This window comes from Hoplias malabaricus, chromosome 11 (genome assembly GCF_029633855.1).
Source record: "Hoplias malabaricus isolate fHopMal1 chromosome 11, fHopMal1.hap1, whole genome shotgun sequence".
In the NCBI taxonomy this organism is placed as follows: Eukaryota; Metazoa; Chordata; class Actinopteri; order Characiformes; family Erythrinidae; genus Hoplias; species Hoplias malabaricus.
The window spans coordinates 40,043,257-40,066,692 of NC_089810.1; the positions used below are offsets into that span (position 1 = coordinate 40,043,257).

The 23,436-nt window shown below is 42.3% G+C and overlaps 1 protein-coding gene across 2 annotated transcripts; it reads right to left on the reverse strand.

Annotated features, from left to right (window-relative positions):
* Positions 1-3,847: 3,847 nt before the first annotated feature.
* Positions 3,848-23,208, reverse strand: mapk6 (mitogen-activated protein kinase 6). Of its 2 annotated transcripts, none has more exons than XM_066684545.1 (6): positions 22,898-23,208; positions 16,831-18,078; positions 8,624-8,768; positions 7,347-7,511; positions 6,651-6,852; positions 3,848-6,216 (listed from the first exon to the last, which is right to left on the reverse strand). In XM_066684545.1, the coding sequence occupies exons 2-6, from the start codon at positions 17,383-17,385 to the stop codon at positions 5,106-5,108; spliced, it is 2,178 nt and encodes a 725-aa protein (XP_066540642.1). In that variant the 5' UTR covers positions 17,386-18,078; positions 22,898-23,208; the 3' UTR covers positions 3,848-5,105. The 2 variants fall into 2 exon arrangements, with proteins under 2 accessions (XP_066540642.1, XP_066540641.1); XM_066684544.1 differs by lacking the exon at positions 22,898-23,208 and adding an exon at positions 20,675-20,774.
* Between the last annotated feature and the right edge of the window lie 228 nt (positions 23,209-23,436).

Below are 23,436 nucleotides of genomic sequence, written 5' to 3' on the forward strand. Positions count from 1 at the left end.
CCTGTTGCTTAGTTGCAAATCTGTTACGCTGCTTCTCGGTTATTTTTAGCAAACAAAGACACAGAAAAATCACTAGAAAAACAAATCAGTGTTTGTGTTTTTTGGTTGGAGCTGTGACACCGAAACATAAAAATGAGGCTGAAATGTGATTCTGATTCGAATGACACTTTTCACAGTAAATTATATGGAAGTTACATTCTAGCGCCTTTGGTCCACCTTAAATGGTGTGGCAGTTATATTCTAGCGCCTTTGGTCCACCTTAAATGGTGTGGCAGTTATATTCTAGTGCCTTTGGTCCACCTTAAATGGTGTGGCAGTTACATTCTAGTGCCTTTGGTCCACCTTAAATGGTGTGGCAGTTACATTCTAGTGCCTTTGGTCCACCTTAAAGGGTGTGGCAGTTACATTCTAGTGCCTTTGGTCCACCTTAAATGGTGTGGCAGTTATATTCTAGCGCCTTTGGTCCACCTTAAATGGTGTGGCAGTTATATTCTAGTGCCTTTGGTCCACCTTAAATGGTGTGGCAGTTACATTCTAGTGCCTTTAGTCCACCTTAAATGGTGTGGCAGTTACATTCTAGTGCCTTTGGTCCACCTTAAATGGTGTGGCAGTTATATTCTAGTGCCTTTGGTCCACCTTAAATGGTGTGGCAGTTATATTCTAGCACCTCCGGTCCACCTTAAATGGTGTGGCAGTTATATTCTAGCGCCTTTGGTCCACCTTAAATGGTGTGGCAGTTATATTCTAGCAACTCCAGTCCACCTTAAATGGTATGGCAGTTATATTCTAGCAACTCCAGTCCACCTTAAATGGTATGGCAGTTATATTCTAGCAACTCCAGTCCACCTTAAATGGTATGGCAGTTATATTCTAGCAACTCCAGTCCACCTTAAATGGTGTGGCAGTTACATTCTAGTGTCTTTGGTCCACCTTAAATGGTGTGGCAGTTATATTCTAGCGCCTTTGGTCCACCTTAAATGGTGTGGCAGTTATATTCTAGCAACTCCAGTCCACCTTAAATGGTGTGGCAGTTATATTCTAGCAACTCCGGTCCACCTTAAATGGTGTGGCAGTTATATTCTAGTGTCTTTGGTCCACCTTAAATGGTGTGGCAGTTACATTCTAGTGTCTTTGGTCCACCTTAAATGGTGTGGCAGTTACATTCTAGTGTCTTTGGTCCACCTTAAATGGTGTGGCAGTTATATTCTAGCGCCTTTGGTCCACCTTAAATGGTGTGGCAGTTATATTTTAGCAACTCCAGTCCACCTTAAATGGTATGGCCGTTATATTCTAGCGCCTCCGGTCCACCTTAAATGGTGTGGCAGTTATATTCTAGTGTCTTTGGTCCACCTTAAATGGTGTGGCAGTTACATTCTAGTGTCTTTGGTCCACCTTAAATGGTGTGGCAGTTACATTCTAGTGTCTTTGGTCCACCTTAAATGGTGTGGCAGTTATATTCTAGCGCCTTTGGTCCACCTTAAATGGTGTGGCAGTTATATTTTAGCGCCTTTGGTCCACCTTAAATGGTGTGGCAGTTATATTCTAGCGCCTTTGGTCCACCTTAAATGGTGTGGCAGTTACACTCTGGTGCCTGCTCCATTTAAAATGGTATGGCATTTGCATTCTAGTGTGTCAAGTCCACCTTAAGTGTTGTGGCAGTTATTTTCTGCTGCCTCCCCCACTTTAAATGGTGTGGCAGTTACATCCTGGTGCCTCTGATCCACCTTTAATTAATGTGTGAGAGAGAGAGCGTCCTAATTTAGCTGCGATGGACAATGATGATGATTGTCTGAGAACTATATTTACTGTGTTTGTGTTTATCTGGTCTTCGGTTTAACAAATATATAAAAGACCATTGAAGAAAAGGGGTAAACTGGGTCAAACAGCGTACGCAGTAAAACTGCCCAGTGCTGCTCTATGGTCAGTGGAGCTGAGAGAAGGGAGCGTAGAGACAAAGGTGTTCATAATGCTGTTGTTGATCTGGGGACAGTGGGGTGTAATCTGAATAACTATTTCATTATGCCAAGCCTCTTGTGGAAATCTAAGTTGTAATTATGAATGTAGTTCATGTTCTCTTCTTTTTTTATCTCATTCTCTTGCAATCATTTCGAACTGAAGAATAGACTCGTCGGGTCGTTGCGGTTGCCAGATCCTCGCCGCTAATTAGGCCCAGTGTTATCATCCCTTGATTTTTATTCGGACCCGTTTTCTGATAAAGGACATTGACCTGGACTCCACTTTAATAGCTTTATACATTATACGACCAACAGCTTCTGAACACTGCTCCGTATGAGCCTAAGGTCACCATGCCCGTGTTCTGGAGCGATGAAGCGCTCTCAAGAGTTTGTGATCCTGAACTAATCGCTCACTTTTGTGGTTACCATTAAATCTTCACAGCAATGTTCCAATCTCTAAAGTGCTCTCAGATGTGGAGACGTTTATTGGTTTATAAAGAGATAATAAACACTACTGATTAACACACGTCAGGTGTAGTGCTGGAGGAGGAAGTGTCCACTAACTTTTGGACGCTGGTAAAGTGATATTTTGATAAAAACGTCGTCGATCAAACACAACAAGTCTGACCAGTTTTCACTTCACGTTCACTGTGTAACATGATTCTCCTCCAGAGTTAAGGAGTCATTTGCATGTGACTCACATTCATTCTTTCAGTTCCACTAACACTGATCATGTTTTTCATTTTTATTTCATGTCACGCAACACCTTTTTGTAGTCAACTAAACACACAGGGACAATGACTAACGCAGGGGGGAAATAATCTGTGTCTGAAACAGAACACTGGTTCCTGAGTGTGGTCACAGTACAGGGCTCCGTCCATGGGGCTGTGTCCCAGTTTAAATGTGAAAGTGTAGTGACTTGCCCTTGGATTCACTGAAAAATATATGCTTTTGGGTTCGATTCCCGCTCGGAGTGACTGTCTGTGAGGAGTGTGGTGTGTTCTCCCTGTGTCTGCGTGGGTTTCCTCCGGGTGACTGTCTGTGAGGAGTGTGGTGTGTTCTCCGTGTCCACGTGGGTTTCCTCCGGGTGACTGTCTGTGAGGAGTGTGGTGTGTTCTCTCTGTGTCTGCGTGGGTTTCCTCCGGGTGACTGTCTGTGAGGAGTGTGGTGTGTTCTCCCTGTGTCTGCATGGGTTTCCTCCGGGTGACTGTCTGTGAGGAGTGTGGTGTGTTCTCCGTGTCCACGTGGGTTTCCTCCGGGTGACTGTCTGTGAGGAGTGTGGTGTGTTCTCTCTGTGTCTGCTTGGGTTTCCTCCGGGTGACTGTCTGTGAGGAGTGTGGTGTGTTCTCCCTGTGTCTGCGTGGGTTTCCTCCGGGTGACTGTCTGTGAGGAGTGTGGTGTGTTCTCCGTGTCCACGTGGGTTTCCTCCGGGTGACTGTCTGTGAGGAGTGTGGTGTGTTCTCTCTGTGTCTGCGTGGGTTTCCTCCGGGTGACTGTCTGTGAGGAGTGTGGTGTGTTCTCTCTGTGTCCGCGTGGGTTTCCTCCGGGTGACTGTCTGTGAGGAGTGTGGTGTGTTCTCTGTGTCCGCGTGGGTTTCCTCTGAGTGCTCCGGTTTCCTCCCACAGTCCAAAAACACACGTTGGTAGGTGGACTGGCCACTCAAAAGTGTCCGTAGGTGTTAGTCTGTGTTGCCCTGTGAAGGACTGGCGCCCCCTCCAGGGTGTATTCCCTCTTTGCGCCCAATGATTCCAGGTGGGCTCTGGACATGAACTGGATAAGCGGTTACAGATAATTAATGAATGAATGTATTTAGGTAAATGTTCAACTACAATTCCACCTGAAATTTCAAAAATTTAGGTCATTAACTAAAAAATTAAGCAACAAACTTGTATATTTTGCTGGCCGTTTTATTAATATTATATTACAAGGGAACCAATGATAACAGAAAAGATTATCCATTCATAAATGCAACATAAAATAAAAAAAATAAAAATAAAATAAAAGTAGTAGTCCATAGAGCTTGTACATGCTAGAACCTGAACCCATTTCAATCATGCTCCTTTGTGAAGGGGGAGAAAAAGAAAAGCAATAAAAATAAATAAAAATAAATAAAAGATTTTAACACTTCACTATGGCAAAAGAATTCGAAAAAAAAAGAGAAACGCCAAGTTCACTGCGCACTGAATGGTTTTTACCAAGTGAATGTTCTGCGTAAAGCACTACAGCTCCGCCTCGCTCCGATCTGCTGTTACCTGTTGAGGTAGATAACATGTTTTTAATTTTGTTTTAAAGTTTTAAACGAACCTACATTTTTAAAACGGCTGGCATCGCATTAACACAAACATTTACAGTATGTTCAGGGCACCGACGTGCCACCTGCGGAAAAAAAAAACAACAAAAACAAAGAAGGAATACTCACATAAATACGTCTGATATGGTAAATAACGTTAAAATTAAGAAACAAAATAAAAGTAATCAGAAGAGAAGGAAAACAACTCGTTTTTGTCCTAAAGCTGGGGTCAGCTGGAAGGCCACTTTTTTTATTTTATTTATTTTGGTTTTTTTTAAAGATCCCAGCCAGCGCGACCGAAATGTCAGTGACAACGTCTCCCTCACGTTTTTAGTGCATTCTTCCTCCCTCACTTTTCTGGCTTTGCTTTGAATATCAGCCCGTTTCTTCTTTAAATGTGTTCCTTATAAACTTCTCTTTTGTTTTTCCTGTTAATGAATCTACAGTACGCTGTGTGCAAATGGCATGCCAGTTTTTTTTTTTTGTTTGTTTTTTTTTTAACTTTATTATCATTTCATTTTTAAAGTAAGGTATTTATTCGTCTTCATTTAAATAGGTTTGAAAAATTAAGCAACTGGGGCTAAAGAAAAGCGTCAACACAACGCTAATGATAACAGTAATATTTAAAAATAATATTTCATTGATTAAAGGAGAAAAATAACTCTTAAAAATGTAACCATATGTAAAAAAAAAAAAAAATAACCATAAAATGATTCAAGTAAAAATTTGCTAACCACGTAAAAAAATAAAAGATTCGGCTTTGTTTTGCTCGCCGCATTTCGGGGGAGGAACTTTTTGACTAAAAATAAGAGGAGTACATTAGTTTCATGTTATGAACATAAGAAGAATGGGGGGTTTGCTCAGTTGAGGTGTTTGAAGATGCTGCTGTACGTTTTGTGGGCGATTTGGGGCGAGCACTTGACGTGAGCGGCGGGAGACAGAGAGGCCTGGAGGGATTTGAGCGGCAGATCTCCAGAGATGGCCAGAGACTCGAGGACGATTTCTCCGTTTTTAGGGAATCCGGACGAGGGTTGATCTTGGGGGGAAGGGAGCGGAGCTTCTGCATCAGGGGTGAAATCCTCCGGGGCTTCGGGGGGCATGATCACGGCGCTCTCGTCACGTTTGCTGAAGAGCCGATCTAAATAGCTGGTGTACCCGCCTCCTCCTCCTCCAAAGCCGGCTTCTTTCTGGGCATCCCAGCAGGCCTCGTCGATGAGGCAGCAGCTTTCCTCTGCCTCCAGGCTTCCGTAGCTGTCCCACGGACACGGGGGACGTCCTCCCTGCTGCGCCAAGTTCACCTGGCACTTCTCGTCCTTCTCCTGGCTGATGGATTTGGACAGCTGCGAGACAGAGGAGTTGAGCTCGTTTAAGAAGCCGATCTGGCTGGGCTCTGGCTGCAGGCTCAGACGGATGGTCCCGGCTATGAAGGAATCGAAGTCGAAGCCTTGGTTCTGGTGTTTCTCCTGCTGCCGATCTTTCTCTGGTGGGCTCTGGCCAAGGCTGGCCTCCTGCAGAGCGATCTGAGCCTTGACCAGGCCGTTCTTCTCACATTTGCTCTTGCTCTTCTTGTCCCCCTTCTCCTTGCTCTGCTGCTCCTTCCAGTTGGACAGGTCTATGATGAGCTTGGGCTCGTAATAGTGGTTGACTTCGCTCTCTCTCCAGATTAAGTTGTCCAGGTAGGATGGGGACACGGCTTTGTAGTTGCAGGTGTGTCCACACTCGGAGTCGCAGTACTTGTTCTCGTGGTGCTCGTCCAGCTGCGGCCACGAGCGCTCCGCGGGGAAGTCGAAACCGGCCGCTGGGTCGTCCAGGAACTTCTCGCTGTCCGTATCTGCGTACTTCCGGGGGTCCACCTGAACCTCCTCGTCGTCCGTGACGTCAGAGAGGACACGGGGATCTCGCTGAACCTCCTCCGCCTCCGTTGTGCTATGGAGATGCCAATCTGTCTCTGACAACTGACTGTCGTGATACCTGCAGGAGAAGGATTGTACAGGGCTGTAAGAAAATGGAGGAATCTGTAGAATGTAGACTTACAAAAACAAACTGCCTGCCCAAAATCAGAAAAGTCATTCCTGGAGAACAGTCTTAAAAATATACTTGGGAAATGTAGTTGTAGCTGTATAAACTGATGATGTATTAACAACCTACAATGTCCAGACAGTGGTTTCCAGTCTTGGTCCTAGTGAACACCTCTGCTGATATTTCACAGTTCAGCATAAAGTCAAGCCGGTCCAATTCATAAACAGCGGGACAGCAGTCCCATTGGACTCTCCTGAACCATGAGCTCAAGTGCTTTGGGAAACACCCCTAGCTGTTCTCTAAGACCACAACCAGGAACCACTGGGACATTTTACAACATTTGCTCTGAGCCAAGTCAAAGTTATGTCACTGCAACATTTTCTGACCTGTCCCAGTTGTAGACGTGGCTGTGGCTCTCGTCCATGAGCAGGATATCGTCCACCTCATCCTCGATGTGGAAAGGGTGTGAGGACACGGGCTCGTCCAGAGGAAACGAGTAATCGCTCATGTACGGATGCGCCAGGGCCTCCTCGGCTGTCAGACGGTCCATGGGGTTAAAGGTCAGGATCTTCTCAAGGAAATCCAGAGCTGTGTGAACGTGGAGGAGGCAGGAGATAAAACAGGTAAATAAAATGTACACAGGACTGTTGTTGTTGTAACTGTGGTCTTTGTATTGTACAATCCCTGTACTGAACACCATTTATAATACATTTACCAAGTAGTGAAGTTTTTAAGAAAATCATAAGATTGCATGCAACTAGGCAATAAAATCCACGTTGTGTGTAACATCTACTTCACACTACTGTCTCCTCAGAGACAAGGTTAACGTTGGTTCATAACCCTTTTAAAATGAACAGGTGCTGAGACCGGCCCTTATCTGGAAAGTTTAGACAAAACAGGAATAATGCTGTGGTGTTTGGTCCTTGGGGTATTTTGACTTTTCATTAAGAGCCAAGAGAACTGTGTTAACTTGCAGAAAAGAGTGTAATGTGTTACTTTTAAAACATTAAACCCTTCCTCGTGATAATAAAAGGCTGTGTGTGTGTTTGTGTGTGTCATATGAGAAGTGTAAAAACACTGACCCTCAGAGCTGACCCCTGGCAGCAGTTTGGCGAGAGGAGTGTGAGGTACGGACATGTCGTTTTTGATGAAAACGGGAATAACGCTCTGTAGTTCCTGGCGATCCTCCTCATGGATCACAGGGATAGACTCCAGGATCAGCTGCATCTGCTCCAGCTCATGAGCACCTGAACAACACACACACACACACACACGTAAGACTTCAACACCACACACGGGACCAGTTAATATATTCCACACCCATAACTAATAATAATTTATAATAAATTGAGTACTCCTAGCCCTGTACCTCTGTTTAATTTAGAGTACATCACAGTCAGGTAAAACTACAGTATTTGTGTAGAACTAAGTATAAAAGGCCTCATCGGGTGTAAAGCAAACTGTCCTGTCACAGTGTAATTTCATGGCTGCACCCTGAACATCTGCAAACACACACAATGCCCTCCTGGTATTGATCATAGACCTGTTGTGTGTGTGTGGACCAATCGAACCACACACAAAACACAGCCTCCTCAACTAGCGCTCAGAGTTTAAACTCTGGAATGTTTCAGACCAAAAAAAAAAAAAAAAAAAAACACTTCTGACCTACTTTCCATTCATTTTGAGTTTAGAGTTCACCTTAAAACTCACATAAGGAAAAGTTCTCCCAGACTGGGGGCCAAATATCAGCCTGGCCTAGATTACTTTATTACACCGGCCCTGAGCGTACACACACGGAGATAAAGAGAGAGGGGGGAAGAGGGGGTGCATGGAAAGAGAGGAGTACACAGAAAAAGCCAGGGTGAGTTGGAGGGTCAGAGTCTAGCAGAATTTGGCAACTTCTCTGTTCAAACATCCCAACATTTCTATTTTTCAAATACGGGTGACTGCATTCATTTCACATCTTCAGATGTGAACAGCACCAAATGTAGTAGGCGCTGCAACATACACACATTACACACTGGCGTTATAGAAAATGGCCAGTTCTGGATAATGAATCTGCTGAAGTAAAAACAAATCTGCATTAACCATAAACAGAACGTGCCTTACACCTTCCAAACTGTGCCCTGAATGTTCTTTAGCAGAGCTATTGTATAAATGTTTCATCGCCTGTTGTACACGGTTCTCTGAAGAACATCTGAATGGTTCTACTCGGCACAAAAAAGGGGTTCTTGTATTGTTACGAGACCATATTTCCCGTTTTGCTGAGTGTACTGTAAAGGGAGAGATAAATATAGATGAACAGCTGGAGAGATCTGACATTAAACCAAACTTAAACAACACGTTCTTATGGACTGACCTGCGAAGAGAGTTTTCCCGGTGAGCATTTCTGCAAAGATACAGCCAGCTGCCCACATGTCGATGGCTTTAGTGTAGTTATTCGGGGAAAGGAGGAGACGAGGTGAACGATACCACTTAGTGACCAGGCCTTCTGAGAGGTGACCCTGAGAGAGAGAGAGAGAGAGAGAGAGAGAGAGAGGGGATGAGTGCATGTTGTCATTCAGTTTGATAAATAAAAATCTTACTTCACCGCTTGTTGCTAAAAGCCACCACTCAAGACGACGTTGCTGCTCATGTGTTGAGGACATATTCTCACATACCATTTCTTCTGATCTAAAAATGGTTTAAACTGACATTTCATCTCCATTTCCTCTTGCTCCAGCAAGGCTTGTGGAAGTCTTACACTAAAAAAAACTGGAATATTTCCACGAGGATCACATCGCATTCAGCCACAAACATTGGTGAGGCCTGGTACTAGTGTTGGACGGTTAGTTCTGGATCAGAAACACCACTCCAACTCATCCTTAACGTAGTGAATGTAGTTTATTTTGACTCCTACATCACACACAGCGGGGGAGAATTATACCCCTGTAGTCCACACTCGTCTCTGAGCGTCGTGACCCTCAGGGCCAGGCTCTCCCACTTCAGGGCATCATCCTTCACATCATACTCGTCTACACTGATTAGAGCCGCCACTATCGAATACTTTAATTAAACGATGGTGACATGAATTAAACAAAGCCTCAAAAACCTTTTGTAATTATTTGAGTTACTGGAATAATCGTTTCAGCGCTAACACTCTGATTATACACGACGCGAGCGCACAACGGGGGCACCTGAAATGAGCAGATTCACTGATTACGCGGGCCGTCTAGAAACATAGGACATGTAAACGTACACAAATCTGCCTCACACGTGTGTTTGAGATTCTGGGTCTGGCACCCATCTTCTAGAGCCTGAAACAACCCTTGTTATTAGTGCAATTATCTTACCATCTGTAATAACCAAGAACAAACAGCCTCTTCTTACTCTAATGTTAATGATACAGTTCTACAACAGACAAATCATTTAAACATGGCTAAAGTATTTTGTTCTCGGAGAGAAAGAATGAACAAATGTAGATCAAGGTTGTACATCTTGTGTCTGACACAGAAATCCAGATGCACACTTCAGTGACAACACACACACACACACTCTTATGCTCTTAAGACAACTGCCATCTCCTTCCATGTCCTTTTCTTTTGATTCTGTCACTTTAAAAGCACTGAATTGTTTCTGGGGCTCAAAGACACACACATCTTTATTTAAAACATGTGACAATCTAAAATAAACTTCAGCAGGCCTTTTAAACAGAGGAATGGCCTCCAATTAAAATAATGCACCCTTTATGGATGGTTATTACCAATGATGCACTATGGTAATAATAATACAACATATATTTTGTAAATATTGAGATTATAAGAGTGTATGTTTAACATAGCACCAATAACATTAACAGCATTTTGTAAACAGTAATGTGTACAGTACCTTTATATTCCATAATTCAGCTATGATATTATTAATAAAATCAAACACTGGTTCATTCATCCATTCACTATCTGTAACTCTTATCCAGTTCAGGGTCACAGTGGGTCCAGAGCCTACCTGGAATCATTGGGCGCAAGACGGAAATACACCCTGGAGGGGGCGCCAGTCCTTCACAGGGCAACACACACACACACACACACATACCTACGTACACTTTAGTCTCCAATCCACCTACCAACGTGTGTTTTTGGACTGTGGGAGGAAATCGGAGCACCCGGAGGAAACCCACTCAGACACAGGGAGAACACACCACACTCCTCACAGACAGTCACCCGGAGGAAACCCACACAGACACAGAGAGAACACACCACACTCCTCACAGACAGTCACCCGGAGGAAACCCACGCGGAAACAGGGAGAACACACCACACTCCTCACAGACTGTCACCCGGAGGAAACCCACACAGACACAGGGAGAACACACCACACTCCTCACAGACTGTCACCCGGAGGAAACCCACACGGACACAGAGAGAACACACCACACTCCTCACAGACAGTCACCCGGAGGAAACCCACGCGGAAACAGGGAGAACACACCACACTCCTCACAGACTGTCACCCGGAGGAAACCCACACGGACACAGAGAGAACACACCACACTCCTCACAGACTGTCACCCGGAGGAAACCCACACAGACACAGGGAGAACACACCACACTCCTCACAGACTGTCACCCGGAGGAAACCCACACGGACACAGAGAGAACACACCACACTCCTCACAGACAGTCACACGGAGGAAACCCACGCAGAAACAGAAAGAACACACCACACTCCTCACAGACAGTCACCCGGAGGAAACCCACGCAAAAACAGAGAGCGGGACTTGAACCCACAACCTCCAGGACCCTGCAGCTGTGTGACTGCGACACCTACCCGCTGCGCCACCGTGCCGCCCCTAAACACTGGTTATTGACCATAATTGAAGTACATAAAAACATGCAATTTTGATGTTCATCTTTCATGTTGTACAGCGTCAAATACTTTAAATATTATTTCACAATAGGATTTATCCATCATTACCTTCCAAAAACTATAATGAATAACTGATTTTGCCTTATCCCTACCTTCAGAAATACATCTACCATCCCACTAAATATTTGAAAGAGTTGTTTACTGATCGAAAACAGGGATTAAACCTTTGAATGGTAGCCTTTATCTACATTAAAGGTGTCATTGGTAGCAGAGGATTTCTACAAATGTTAAGCTGCTACTTGTGAGAGACACTGCCTTCTGCCCTCTCTTCCAACACACACACACACACAGACACATGCGTTCTGGACAGATCCCAAGGACAGACAGGCTAGGTTTACCTTTTTAATTAGGAATTCTTCGGAATCTATTTCGTAGCTAGGATGTAAAAGGATTGAAGTGTTGTGTAATACAGAGCACTACTGAGAACAGAACAGATTACCAGAGAAAGGGATTTAACCACATTCTTACCAGGATCTACCTTTCTCCATTTTTATTTATTTATTTTTTTTAAACACACAACATTCCTGGGAACTGCTGCATGTTGAGAGAAAGACAGAGGGCAAAAAGCCTGGATTCTGTTAAAACAAGTGTAAGAAAGTGTTATTTTTCCTTGTGGGCCTAAGATGGACTGTAATTAGAAACCTCATTAGGGACGAGTATTCAGTTTAATTTGATAATCATTTTTTCTTTAAAGGATGATTTAATTTTTTCTTCACGAGCAACAAAAACGTCCCAATTTACACCCCTCGTTTCAGACGAAGCAGTTCGACGTGTGTTTCCCAGGTCTGACGGGGCCCGCTTCAGGTCTATTTTATGTCCCCTTTTCCTTTTAAAGCACGCACTCAGACCACAGCCGCGAGATTATTTTGCATAGAAAGACGACCAAGATCACGGTCTGGTGATCTGTTTATACCTCAGGGCAAAAACAAACGCAAGCAAAAGGTTCACAAGCTTTAAAATTCACACAAGATCCTTAAGAGCAAGCGGTACTTGAGTGGGGGCTGCTTTCAGAGTTTACTTTACCACCTCTATTCGGTCCAGACACATTTTAAACCTCCTGATGACTGTCTGCCTCCTCGTCTGCAGTGACAGTGGAAAAAAATGTAGATAATCGGCATTTCGTGGGTGAAAACGTCAGAGATAAAAAAAGGCCGTATTCAGGAAGAGATCGTAATGAGGATTTGCTCAGAAGGTGACTCACGCCTGATAATGCCATGTGTGTTTGATACAGCTTTATTATAAAGAGACAATCAAATATTCAAGTTAAAAGGTTTTCAGCAGCATGAAGTCAATAAACGAGTAACAATGTGTGTGTGTGTGTGTGTGTGTTTGTCTCAGTGAAATCACAGTGTATTTAGAGCTTTGTGGGGACCTAATGTACATCTTAGGACACCTGGCAGTCTTACACTGTCTTTGGGCTTGTTTTGTATAAAACAACCACCTGTTTTTTGTTGATGTATTTTCCATTTAGATTAGGGCTTAATTTAGCTTAGCAACAGAGCACAGCTTTACTACAGAAATCAACGGAAGTCTCCACAAACATAGGAATACTAACAAACTGTGTCTGCCTCTTTAAAACCTGAGTGTGACACATCACGCTGTTTGCAGAAATGAGTTCAAAGCGAAAGAAATCCACCCTCCTGTCTGTGGTGTGTAACTACGCAAATGGGACACATGATTGACGGGTAAACCCGACCGCAGCGGCCTGACAGAAAGGAAACAGCAGTCGAGATAGAGCACTGGGTGTGGGTGAAGAGATATTACGTTTATAATTATTATTGCGATGAATTACAGAAAGATTTGTCGATTAATTCCAGTTATTGTCAGTTTTTAAATGTTGAAGCTGACGGGAGCTGACGAACGTGCCTGCTGAATGTTCACACGTGATTAATGCAGGATCATACGGGCTAAAACGTCAGCACGTCTCGCTTCATTAAAGAGGTTACACTAGTGTTAGTAGCCCCCACGTGTAGTACAAGCGTTTCTAGACCCCTTCCTCAACGCCTTGTTCAGTTTTAGAGCTGTATAGAGGAAGCCTGAAATGTCAGTTATCAGTCACTCCTCCCTTTTCTCAGACTGAGTTTAGCTTGTGGCTTTGCACAAGGTGCTGATTGACCACTGCCAACAAAAACTCGCTTCTCATTTGCTTAAAGTCAGAGAAACCTCCATTTCTCTTCGCGCCCAGTGCCATTCTTTATAGAAAACAATAGGAGGCAGCACAGAAAGTACTTTATTAGCGTTTTATTTAAATCCCTATGTTTAGCTTAATATAAAAAAAGCCTTCCAAATAAAAAGGTGCCACTAAACACTGGATGGAGCCCTTTATGAGGCCACCTGCTTTTGACTGAGGAAAACTGTGTACAAATATCATGTCCAGAGAGCCATATCAGTATCTCTCTGAGCCCTACAGAGTTTGAAACAGAAAGGAGACGGTACCAGAAGCCGTTGTGAAATGATCCTGAACTCTCACATGCTCCACAAGGAAGCCAGGGTCAATTATTAGCTTTTACCTCCGTCTGAAAAGCAGTATTCATGAGCTATAATACATTACAGGTTATTTTCTTATTGTGCAGTTACTCTGCATGTTCTACACGTCGCTTCTGGCCCTGAGCACAGCGGAGACCACAGTAAACATTTGCTCTGTGCTGCGGGAGGGTGTAAATTTAGCTAGTCAATACTGCTCCTTTATTAGACCGCGCTTAAAATGTAGCGTTACTTCACCTCCTCTCTGGGATCACGGGTTTCACGAGTTTCTAAAGGCATTTGGATCCTTTCCAGCTTCGCTCTGGAGCTCGTCCAGATCCACGGATCGAGCCGAAGGAAGGAGGGAGCAAATCCCGCCCTCTGACGTTGTTTTTAGCAAATCAAATCCCCACAGTTCTTTTTGAAACACGCAGCCTTTCCATGACACTACATCTGCAAAGAGGTATGTCACAATTCTTTAAAAATAAAATAAATCACCTGATAGCAACGATAGGTCTTCTGATTTTTTTTGGTTCATAAACAGAATCCTTCTGCCGTACATAGACCCGTGGTTTATTTTCAAATTATTACACACAAATAAGAAGAAACCCCCCCAAAACAAACGAACCCACACATGAATCAGTAAATTTGGAGCAGGAAACTTATCAGATAGAAGTTGACTTCCTGAAGGTGGTGTGGTGCCAGTCAAAAGTAACGTGTCAATGCCACAACTGCGGTTTAGGCAGTGGAGAAGGCACCGGTCTGTGGTCAACTTCCCACAGAAACCACAGAGTAAAGATCAGTTCTAACTGTGGCCTTTTCAAGCTCTGTCTGTGTAACAAAATAATATTAAATAAAAAACACCAGTCGAGGGCCAGACAAAGACCTCAGCAGTCGGGACATGAAAAGAGGGAGGGGGAAGAGAGGCCACAGAGTGCACACAGGGGATCTGTTTTTCTCCACTCTCCCCTCCCTCACTCGGTCCCTCTCTTTTAAAAGCTTCTGTTCACATGAAACCAAACTTCAAAAAGGCTAGAGAAACACCAGCAGCAATGCAGAGAAAATAATAACTGCTGCCACATCTGGTGCCTCGTGAAGCAAGAAGAAAAAACTCCCTCAACCTACATTCTGAAGTGTCCCATCACTGAAAGAAAAACTGTGATAAACAAGCCACGCTGAGAAGTACACACAGAACACAGCATTCAATCTGTGAACGATGTCGGAGAGGTTTTCACATTTTTTCTCAGTCTACTTATAGGAATATTCCGGCATATCTTAAGCTTAAGCACATCTTAACCTCAAAATCGGCTCAGCTATTCTGTGCCGTTAGCTAGGAACTGGAATATTTCATACCGCCTTAAAATATTAACATATCTATGAGTGTGGGCCAAGTGAAGGGTTTTCGTCACTGTGCAGTTCAGCTCAGCACACTCCAACCGTGCACACTGACACACAAAAAAAATCTGTTTCTGAGAGAGCACATTTCAGCGACTGGTGCTGGAGGAACACAAGTAAACCAAGACAGTTCTGCACTGTTTAGAAGCATAGACGGATGGCTAACAGACACTCGTGGTTTTGCACACCACAGCAGATGAGCTCAAATCACACATATTTAGAGATAAAGCCTTTGAACATAAAGTCAAGTGATGGGTCTGAGTAGTGTCTGTTTTCAGCTTCATTCCTCTCTTTTAACCCAAACTCAGCGCAAAACTCATAAGTGCGATGGGTTTGTTTTTCCCCCACCAGTTTTCAGAGGGTGACATCATCAGTCAGTGATCTCCCACAGTACCCCCTCCGTGGGACTCTCTTAAACACTCATAAATGAAATTTTAGTCTCGTACTTAAAGACACTGAACAGAAATTTACACAACCCTATCCAAGCAAAACAAAAAAATCCTGATTTGCAAAAGTCCTGCAAAACTCTCATTTCTGATAAAGAGTAATGAAGCAACTTTCCTTACACAATAATCTCTTTCCTTGTGCATAAACACACACAGTAATTTACCTCCAGAGTGAGAATTGCGTGGCCAGACGCTGGGAGCGACCTCACAGGAAACTGAGGCATTATTTGAGGAAGTTTAACACTGGTCTCAAACTCTATTCACTTCCTGTCTCACGCCCATCATCAACAGCCACAAAATAAAGTCCACAACAGCAAACAGAGAGCAGCTGGCCCTGAGCAAACGCTGAGGAACTAGGTGGCCATAGCGTTACTTCGCTTCTCACATGGTTCACAGCAAATGTAGCCCAACACTTAAAACCTGCATCTCTGCTTTACGCCAAGGTGACATGAGTTTTTACCCCAAACAAACATCCTTATAAGCAAACCTAGAGCTGCAACCCATGAGTGCTTCTATAAGAAATTACAGCAGCCATTAAAGAACCCGTATACCTCATCTACAGTGTCCCAAAAGTAAGGAGACTGAAAAATAGTAAACACTCATAAATAAATAAATATACAGAACTTTAGACACATGAAGAGCTAAACCTTTTAGGCCATGGTTCCCGCTTGCCCGACAACTTCTTTCTAAAATTAGATCGCTATTTTTTAATATGGGTGTTTCCTTTCTGATCCGCCTCCTTACCGTTTGAACACCTTGTGTAACTAATCTGTTAGTAGACGGTATTTTGTAATCGCCCCATGTTAGTTTCGAAAGGAGTAGCTTCATCTGGGTCCAGATCAGTTGTAAAAACTGGCAGACAGACACATACAAACCATGCAGCAAAATCTGCCTCACATTTTGTGCCATTGATCAGCTGCTATATTAAAGATGTATGAGGTGATATAACTCGTGGAAATTTGTATCAAGTGAATTAATAAAACATACATGAGACAAGCTTCTTTCTCTCACACACACAGAGTAGCTCTATATCTACCTCAATGTGGATGATGGAATTATCCTTCGAGACTTTTACGAGAAAACCGTTAAACTTAAGAGTATAAGAAACATCAGTTTGTGTTTTAACGTTCTTTAGACGTTAATTACAGACTGATATTTTCATCTGATCAGAGCCTGAAGCGCTGTTCTTTTGCGCATGTCGGTCAGTTTAGGAGTGTGATCTGTTCAGACCAATGTCAGGTATAAGTCACGTTATATAGCGCGTGAACAGCAGATCAAAAGTAATATATATATTTGGTCACGGAATCAGATTTGGGCCCCTTTTAGCTGCTGTGTGAACGTAGCCATCGAGACTCACCTTGTGCGAGTAGTGTGGGTCCATGATCCGCGCGAGGCCGAAGTCTCCGATTTTGAGCACTAGATCCTCCGTGTTGACGAAGAGGTTTGCGGGTTTCAGGTCTCTGTGCAGGACGTTAGCGGAGTGGATGTACTTGAGGCCACGGAGGAGCTGGTACATGAAGAGCCGGGCATGTCCCTCAGAGAGGAGGCCCTGCTCCAGGACTTTACACAGATCCGTCTCCATGTATTCTTGGACGATGTAGACGGAGTTGACCTCGGTCAGAGAGCTCACGTCCTCCGTCAGCCGCCTGCCGCTCGGGCCCAGGGTCTCGAACACCTTCACGATGTTGTCGTGGTCAAGCCGCCGGATGATTTTGATCTCCCGGAGCGCGTGCTTTATGCTCTGAGGATCCGTGAGAATGATCTTCTTTACCGCCACCCGCTTGTCACAGTCCGTGTCCACAGCTGAAAACACCAGGCCATTCCCCCCGTAGCCCAGCGGCTTCAGGTCCATGTAGCGAGGCCCGAGGTCAAACCCGTGAATGTTCATTAGGCTTTCGAATTTCTCTGCCATATTCCAATGTGGGGGAACGCGCGCCTACTGGAGTTAGATGTTACAACTGACTTTACTTTTTAGATGTTGAGATGAGAGACGCTCTTGTTGGGCCCAATTTAATTTTCGCTTATCGATCTGATATGAGCACATCAAATTATCCTTCCAAACTTAAATAAACAAAAAAAACAAAAATCTATACCTGCCTCCCCTCACTAACTTCTCATAGCACAGCAGCAAGACGAATAACTACGAGATATTACCAGAATGTTTTCTCATTTTTCACAAAAAGGAAAAGAAAGTATGAAATCAAAGAAAACTTTGGGGCTGCTTTTTTTTTTAATTTCCTTTTACAAATGTTTTCCTACCTCAGAAGCTGATATTGGAATGGATTGAGGGGTGATAATCAATAATCTCTGTGGGTAAACGAAATAATAATTACAGTGTGAATCAGCACTAGCATCCTTACAGTGCTGATACATTCAGTGTGTGACTTGTCCTGAGCAGCAGCATTATCCTAACGTGCCAATTAAGCACAACGAGTTTAGTTTAAATGAACTAAGCTAGCCTTTTCTCCTTCCTTTATCTCTTTTCTCCTGTTCCTAAAGCGGAAAGTTGGCCGACCTCAGCAGGACCACACTCCGTCAGTGATCGGGTGGCTCAAGCTCACCACAGTCGCAATCAAAACTATCCTCCATTTTACATCAGGGTTTCCTGTAACACAACACAAGAAAAAATACAGTTAGATATTTACTTCTTAGGAGTTCTGGTTCAAAACAATAAAATCCCACCTGAGACAGTGTACCTTCCAAGACCTACCAATCCATTTTACTTTGAATTAAAACCAGTTTCAATCACCATTACAGCGATGCTTTGGGGTTCTGTAAGTGTGAACGCATCTGAATGGTGATTCTCAAAAACACTGACTGGCTGTTGATAGCCAGAAGATTGACACCGATAAATAAATAAAGTTACAGTTAGTTTTAATGTGTTTTACAGCAATAATTCAAGTTTCTCCAAGTTCAAACCAAAATAAACCTTGTGCTTCAACAAAAGGAGGCTGTCAATTTTTAAGCAAAAGACAAAACATTCACATGGCTGTAAAGTCATTTACACTCTAGTTAATTTCCATGAGGGAGTCTGTGTGTGTGTGTGTCTTTGTTTGTGTGTGTGGTTAAAAGCCAAACTGACTACGATTTCTTTGATGATGAGCAGAGCACAACAGAAAATGTGTCAGGGCTAGACAAGATTAAATGTGTAAACACACTCCATTTCTTTGTCATTTCCAGGACTGCTTGCTTTTGTGTGTGTTCACTCAATTGTTTGCCACTGCCGATTGTCAATTGGGGGCTGAATAACAGTAATGGACTGTCCATTTGAGGCAAGTTCACACTGGGCACACTAGATTCTGAGTACATAAAGTCGTGTACAGGCGTTATTCATCTCATCAGCAACTCATACACTAAAGTTATAACAATTTCAATGCGGTATCAAAGCAATTATGCCCCAATTTACAGTCATACAATGTACCAACACGGTCACAACCACCTTAGTGCAGTCAATAAGGGTACAGACTGGCGGTGAGAAGGGAGTGCCTTAGGATAAAGAACCTCCCACATTAAGGTTTGAGCAGTTTAACCAGTTTTATTTAAATCCCAGGACATTTTTTAAATATAAAATGTCATGTTCTCCAAGACTGGGTCAGAGATCAGTTTGTTTTCAAGCTTTCGATCTTTCAAAATTAAAAATGGCCTTAGTGTAAGAACAGAAACAGACCAATTCGGTGCCAAAGAACATACAACCAACAACAGAAAGAACAGTACACCAAAAACAAGCAGGAAAAGCAGATAAAGTACTGGTTATACAGGGCTATAAAGTCTGTGTGGTGTTGAATAAAAGCTTTGAGTAATTAATATATTGTTAATACACAATGTTTCAAAACGCATTAGTATCAAAGATTATATCGATAATCGGGTATCGCTACAGTCCTAAACCCTTCACTAGACTCTGACCAATCAGTGTGGAACAGAACAGGAGTCCTGAGGAATTCAAACCCTGCTTTAACACAAAACTTAATAAAAATACCATTCTCAACATCAAACCCGCATCAACAATAACGTATGACAACAGTATTTCATGAAACCCTCCGTGAAGCCTGTGCTGGCGGCGGTGGTGAGTACTCAGCCACGTTGCACCTCTTCAGGACGGAAACAGCACGGCACTGTCCGACCATTTTGTTGTGGAGAAATGGAGGAAAGGGGTGAAGATAATGGGACACACATCCTGTTAATATCACACACACAGCTGTGAGAGGGGTCTGTAATGTGTAACAAGTGGCCGGAGATAACAGCAGGCTTTACAGGTTTATATTAACTTACACAAAGACGTCGGCCAAAAGCAGCTTAACCGGCCAAAGTCATAAGACCAGCAACAGCCCCAGCTCCATTCAGCCACCGCCGCCTGTTTTAATGGGTCGTTGAAGTTTTGTAGACATACAATAAACCCAGAACTGTATAAACAGCCTTAATACGGTCGATTTAATCGAGTCAATGTAAACAATTAAACATTTCCATGAGTTAACTTTCAGAAACACTAGCGTTAGCCACGCCGTTGTTGTTTTTGTGGACCGACTAAAAGGTGGCTATAACGGGAATAATGCGTCAGAAACTAAAACAAGAAAAATATTCAAAGAAGCGAGAGTGAAAACAGCACAAATGCTCAACGGTTTTTACCAAAGCGGCTAACGTTAATCACCAGCATGGCTTTTTTTTTGATCGAATAACATCCGATAAAAACTTACACAATGGGACTAAAGACAGCACATTTATTGTATGTGTAGTTGTTGTTTGACTGTCCAATTTCCAAAAACAGAATACCGCTTAGGTGCCTAGAAATAACGTTTTCCGCCAGTTTCCCGTTTCAATTTTCCGTTCCACCTTAAATATAAAAGCACCGGAATGCAGCTGCCGCACTCGTTTAAGGTGGAACGGGAATATCCAACGAGAAACAAAACGCTGGTGAATTTAAGAAATACAGTGAGCTTTATATACACACACATACGCCTTTATGATTATAAAGGGTCGATTTGAACACAGTAGTTGTTTATAAGGTCGTGTTTAGAAACATTTTCACCGTTGCTCTTTGTGTTTGACTCGAGGAAAAAATAGGAGGCGAACAAAAGAAGCCCCGGCTTGTTCAGCCATTCGCAATTTAATGTACGAAAAACACAGCATAAAGGGCAGATACAGCTCAGCTGATGGTTTAATAACATCGCGACGACGTTAAATAAAATATTTAGGCAGCAACTTACTCTTCTCGTCCGTGTCATCTGTGTTTTTAACCGAATCTGCTCGCGCCTCCGTTTCCTCGGTTTAGCGAGTCTGTTCCAGTCGCCATTCACATTATTGAAGCTATGCGGCGTGGGCGGGGCATTCAAATGTGCCAGTTGGGGGATTCGACCAGATATGGTTGTGGGCGGGGCTTACTCATTATTTAGTTAATAAGCATTTACTTATTACTTAATTTTCTGTAACTCTATTCTGATCGTTTTTTTAAATTAACTATTAACTTTAAATATTTAATTTGTAATAGGGTTAGTATGTTAATGACTGTAAAATAGAATAAGAAAAATCATTACGTCCTTAAATTTAGTTTTCAAAATTATTTTTCTATAAAGGGATATTTCAGTCATGACGAAGTATGCTAAACACATGAATGCAAAAAGAGGTTTATAAAGATTTTAATATTCAAATAATATGGGACAGAGGCAGTCACAATCACAGTTTTGTAGGTGTCTGAATCATACATCAAAAGTGTCCTCATTTTCTTTTATTTTTCTTTTATAATACAAATACTGAAATTATTTATGACTGTAAGTGATTCACAGTTCTTCTTAAAATCACTAGAAACTTCTAGGCGGAAATCAGGGGATTCCGAGTTGGAAAATTCCGTGCTCTGGAATGCCCTCAAATGCGGTATTACGTGAGGATGGGCGTGGTATTCAAATTAGTTTCCCCACAATGGGCGGATACTCTTGCTGTAATGCTGCATTCTCCCGTCTGCGGGCGGAATATTTAAATTAGCTAGGGTGAGGGGCGGAGCTTTCTGATTCTAACTCTAGCTCTGTTCTGGACCGGATTATGCAAATCGCCGTAGTCATGCCAACGTGGACTGAACGCTCGCGTCAGTCATTCACGAGCTGGAAGTGGTGCTCTGAGGAAGCGATTTAGGCGGGAAATTCAAAAAATTAAAGCACAAATCAATATATTTAATACACTTTTTATTAAATCAAATATATTTAAAACACTGTTTACAGCGGAATAGTGAGACTTGCACTCATAAATGTGTTAATAAATGGCATAAAATCAGTGTATTACTGGGCCCTAAATACCTTACATATTAGCATAAAATTGTAAATAAAAAGTACAACAGTGAGATTTTGTACGTGATGAATATTTGATAAAGTTATATTGCAGAATATTATAAATAACACGCGAACGTTTAGATTTCACTGAATAGATTCATGTAGGTTCAATATTTAGCAAGTGCAAAAATATATATTTAATAATACAATTTTTTAAATTAAATTATAAGTAGCAAGACAGCAATAAGTATTATTTAGTGGTTTAAAAAGTAGTTATTGCGTAATTGCTAATTATTAATTCATTCAGAAACTCTTTATAAAGGTAGTCTTACTGCAAAGTGTTTAAAAATGTGTTTAAAATTAATTTCAATGTTTTAAATTATGACTTTAAAGACTTTTAAAAGATTTTAAAGGTGAAATGTGTCTTTAAACGTGTCATGTAATTCTCGGTCTCGTTTTTAAAGTGAAATCTCACCTCTGTTGCTCAGGATTACAACCCTCCCATAGATTTATAAATGAACACAAATATGGCTGTATGTAGACTAATTAAAACTACTGAGTTTTGTGGAAATAATGTCCAGATTAATAAAAGGGTGCAAGGTGCCAAACTGCCTTTAGGGGCAGAGATCATCTAAACTAACTGAACACAATGTTCCCCACAACATTCAATAATATTTTAAGTCTCTGAATATTATAATAACAACAGTAATTTAGTAGAAATGAGTTATCCCTGTGTGGATATATATTTTTTCACATAATTAAGTACAATACCAGCTGGATTTAAAATATTATTTCATTTATATATACAATGATCCAGGATTTATTTGTAATAAAAGTGGATTTCCATTAAATTAGGGCTGCTTTAACATTCCTATTAATACACGTTTCTTATTGTAAGGGGTCACAACCACAAAACAACCAAAATAACAACACTTATGATGATTATAACTCATTTGTTTATTGTGTTTTGCATGCACTCCCTTTAAACACAGTTAATATACAGACTTCTCCCAGGCCTGAGAAGATTGGCCTGTAATAACTGATGAACTATAGCTTTGTAAATTATACATTTGTGTCTGCATTCCTCTATAGATACAACCTTACACTGAAATAAAATACATATCCTGTTTTAAAATAATCCTTAATTATTATTAATAAGACTCTACTCACTGCAGTTGTGTGATCCTCTCTTCCTGCATTAGCACACAGGATTTTGAGACATTTATTGAAGATGATCAAAGGGATAAATAATAAAAGAATCTATTTTCCGGGCTCCACAGTAAAGCTCAGTCAGTGCTGCATGTTTTGCATGCGCATTGTCTCCACTGCAGCAGTGTTGCAGGCAATTAACAGTGACGACGTTGCATAGAAACACAGGAAAACAAAAATAATCCTCCAGCAGCTGCACAGTTTTTACAGCTGCCCTTTGATCAGATGCAAAACCAGCAGCTGTTACAAATGCAAGCGTGCAGCTTTCCTGCGTACAACAACTCCCGCAGCCGAGCTGATGAATGAGCAGCAGTACAGCGGCCGCACAGGGGAATCATGCTAATGTCCATGTGCTTCCCTCTGCTCTGCAGCAATGCGCCGGCGCAGTGCTTACACTCCTCTGTGTGTGTGTGTGTGTGTCATTGTTGCTGTACTAGTGGTAGGCGATATGATAGTTTTATATTGCTATTGTGATATATATTTGAATCACATCATAAGCT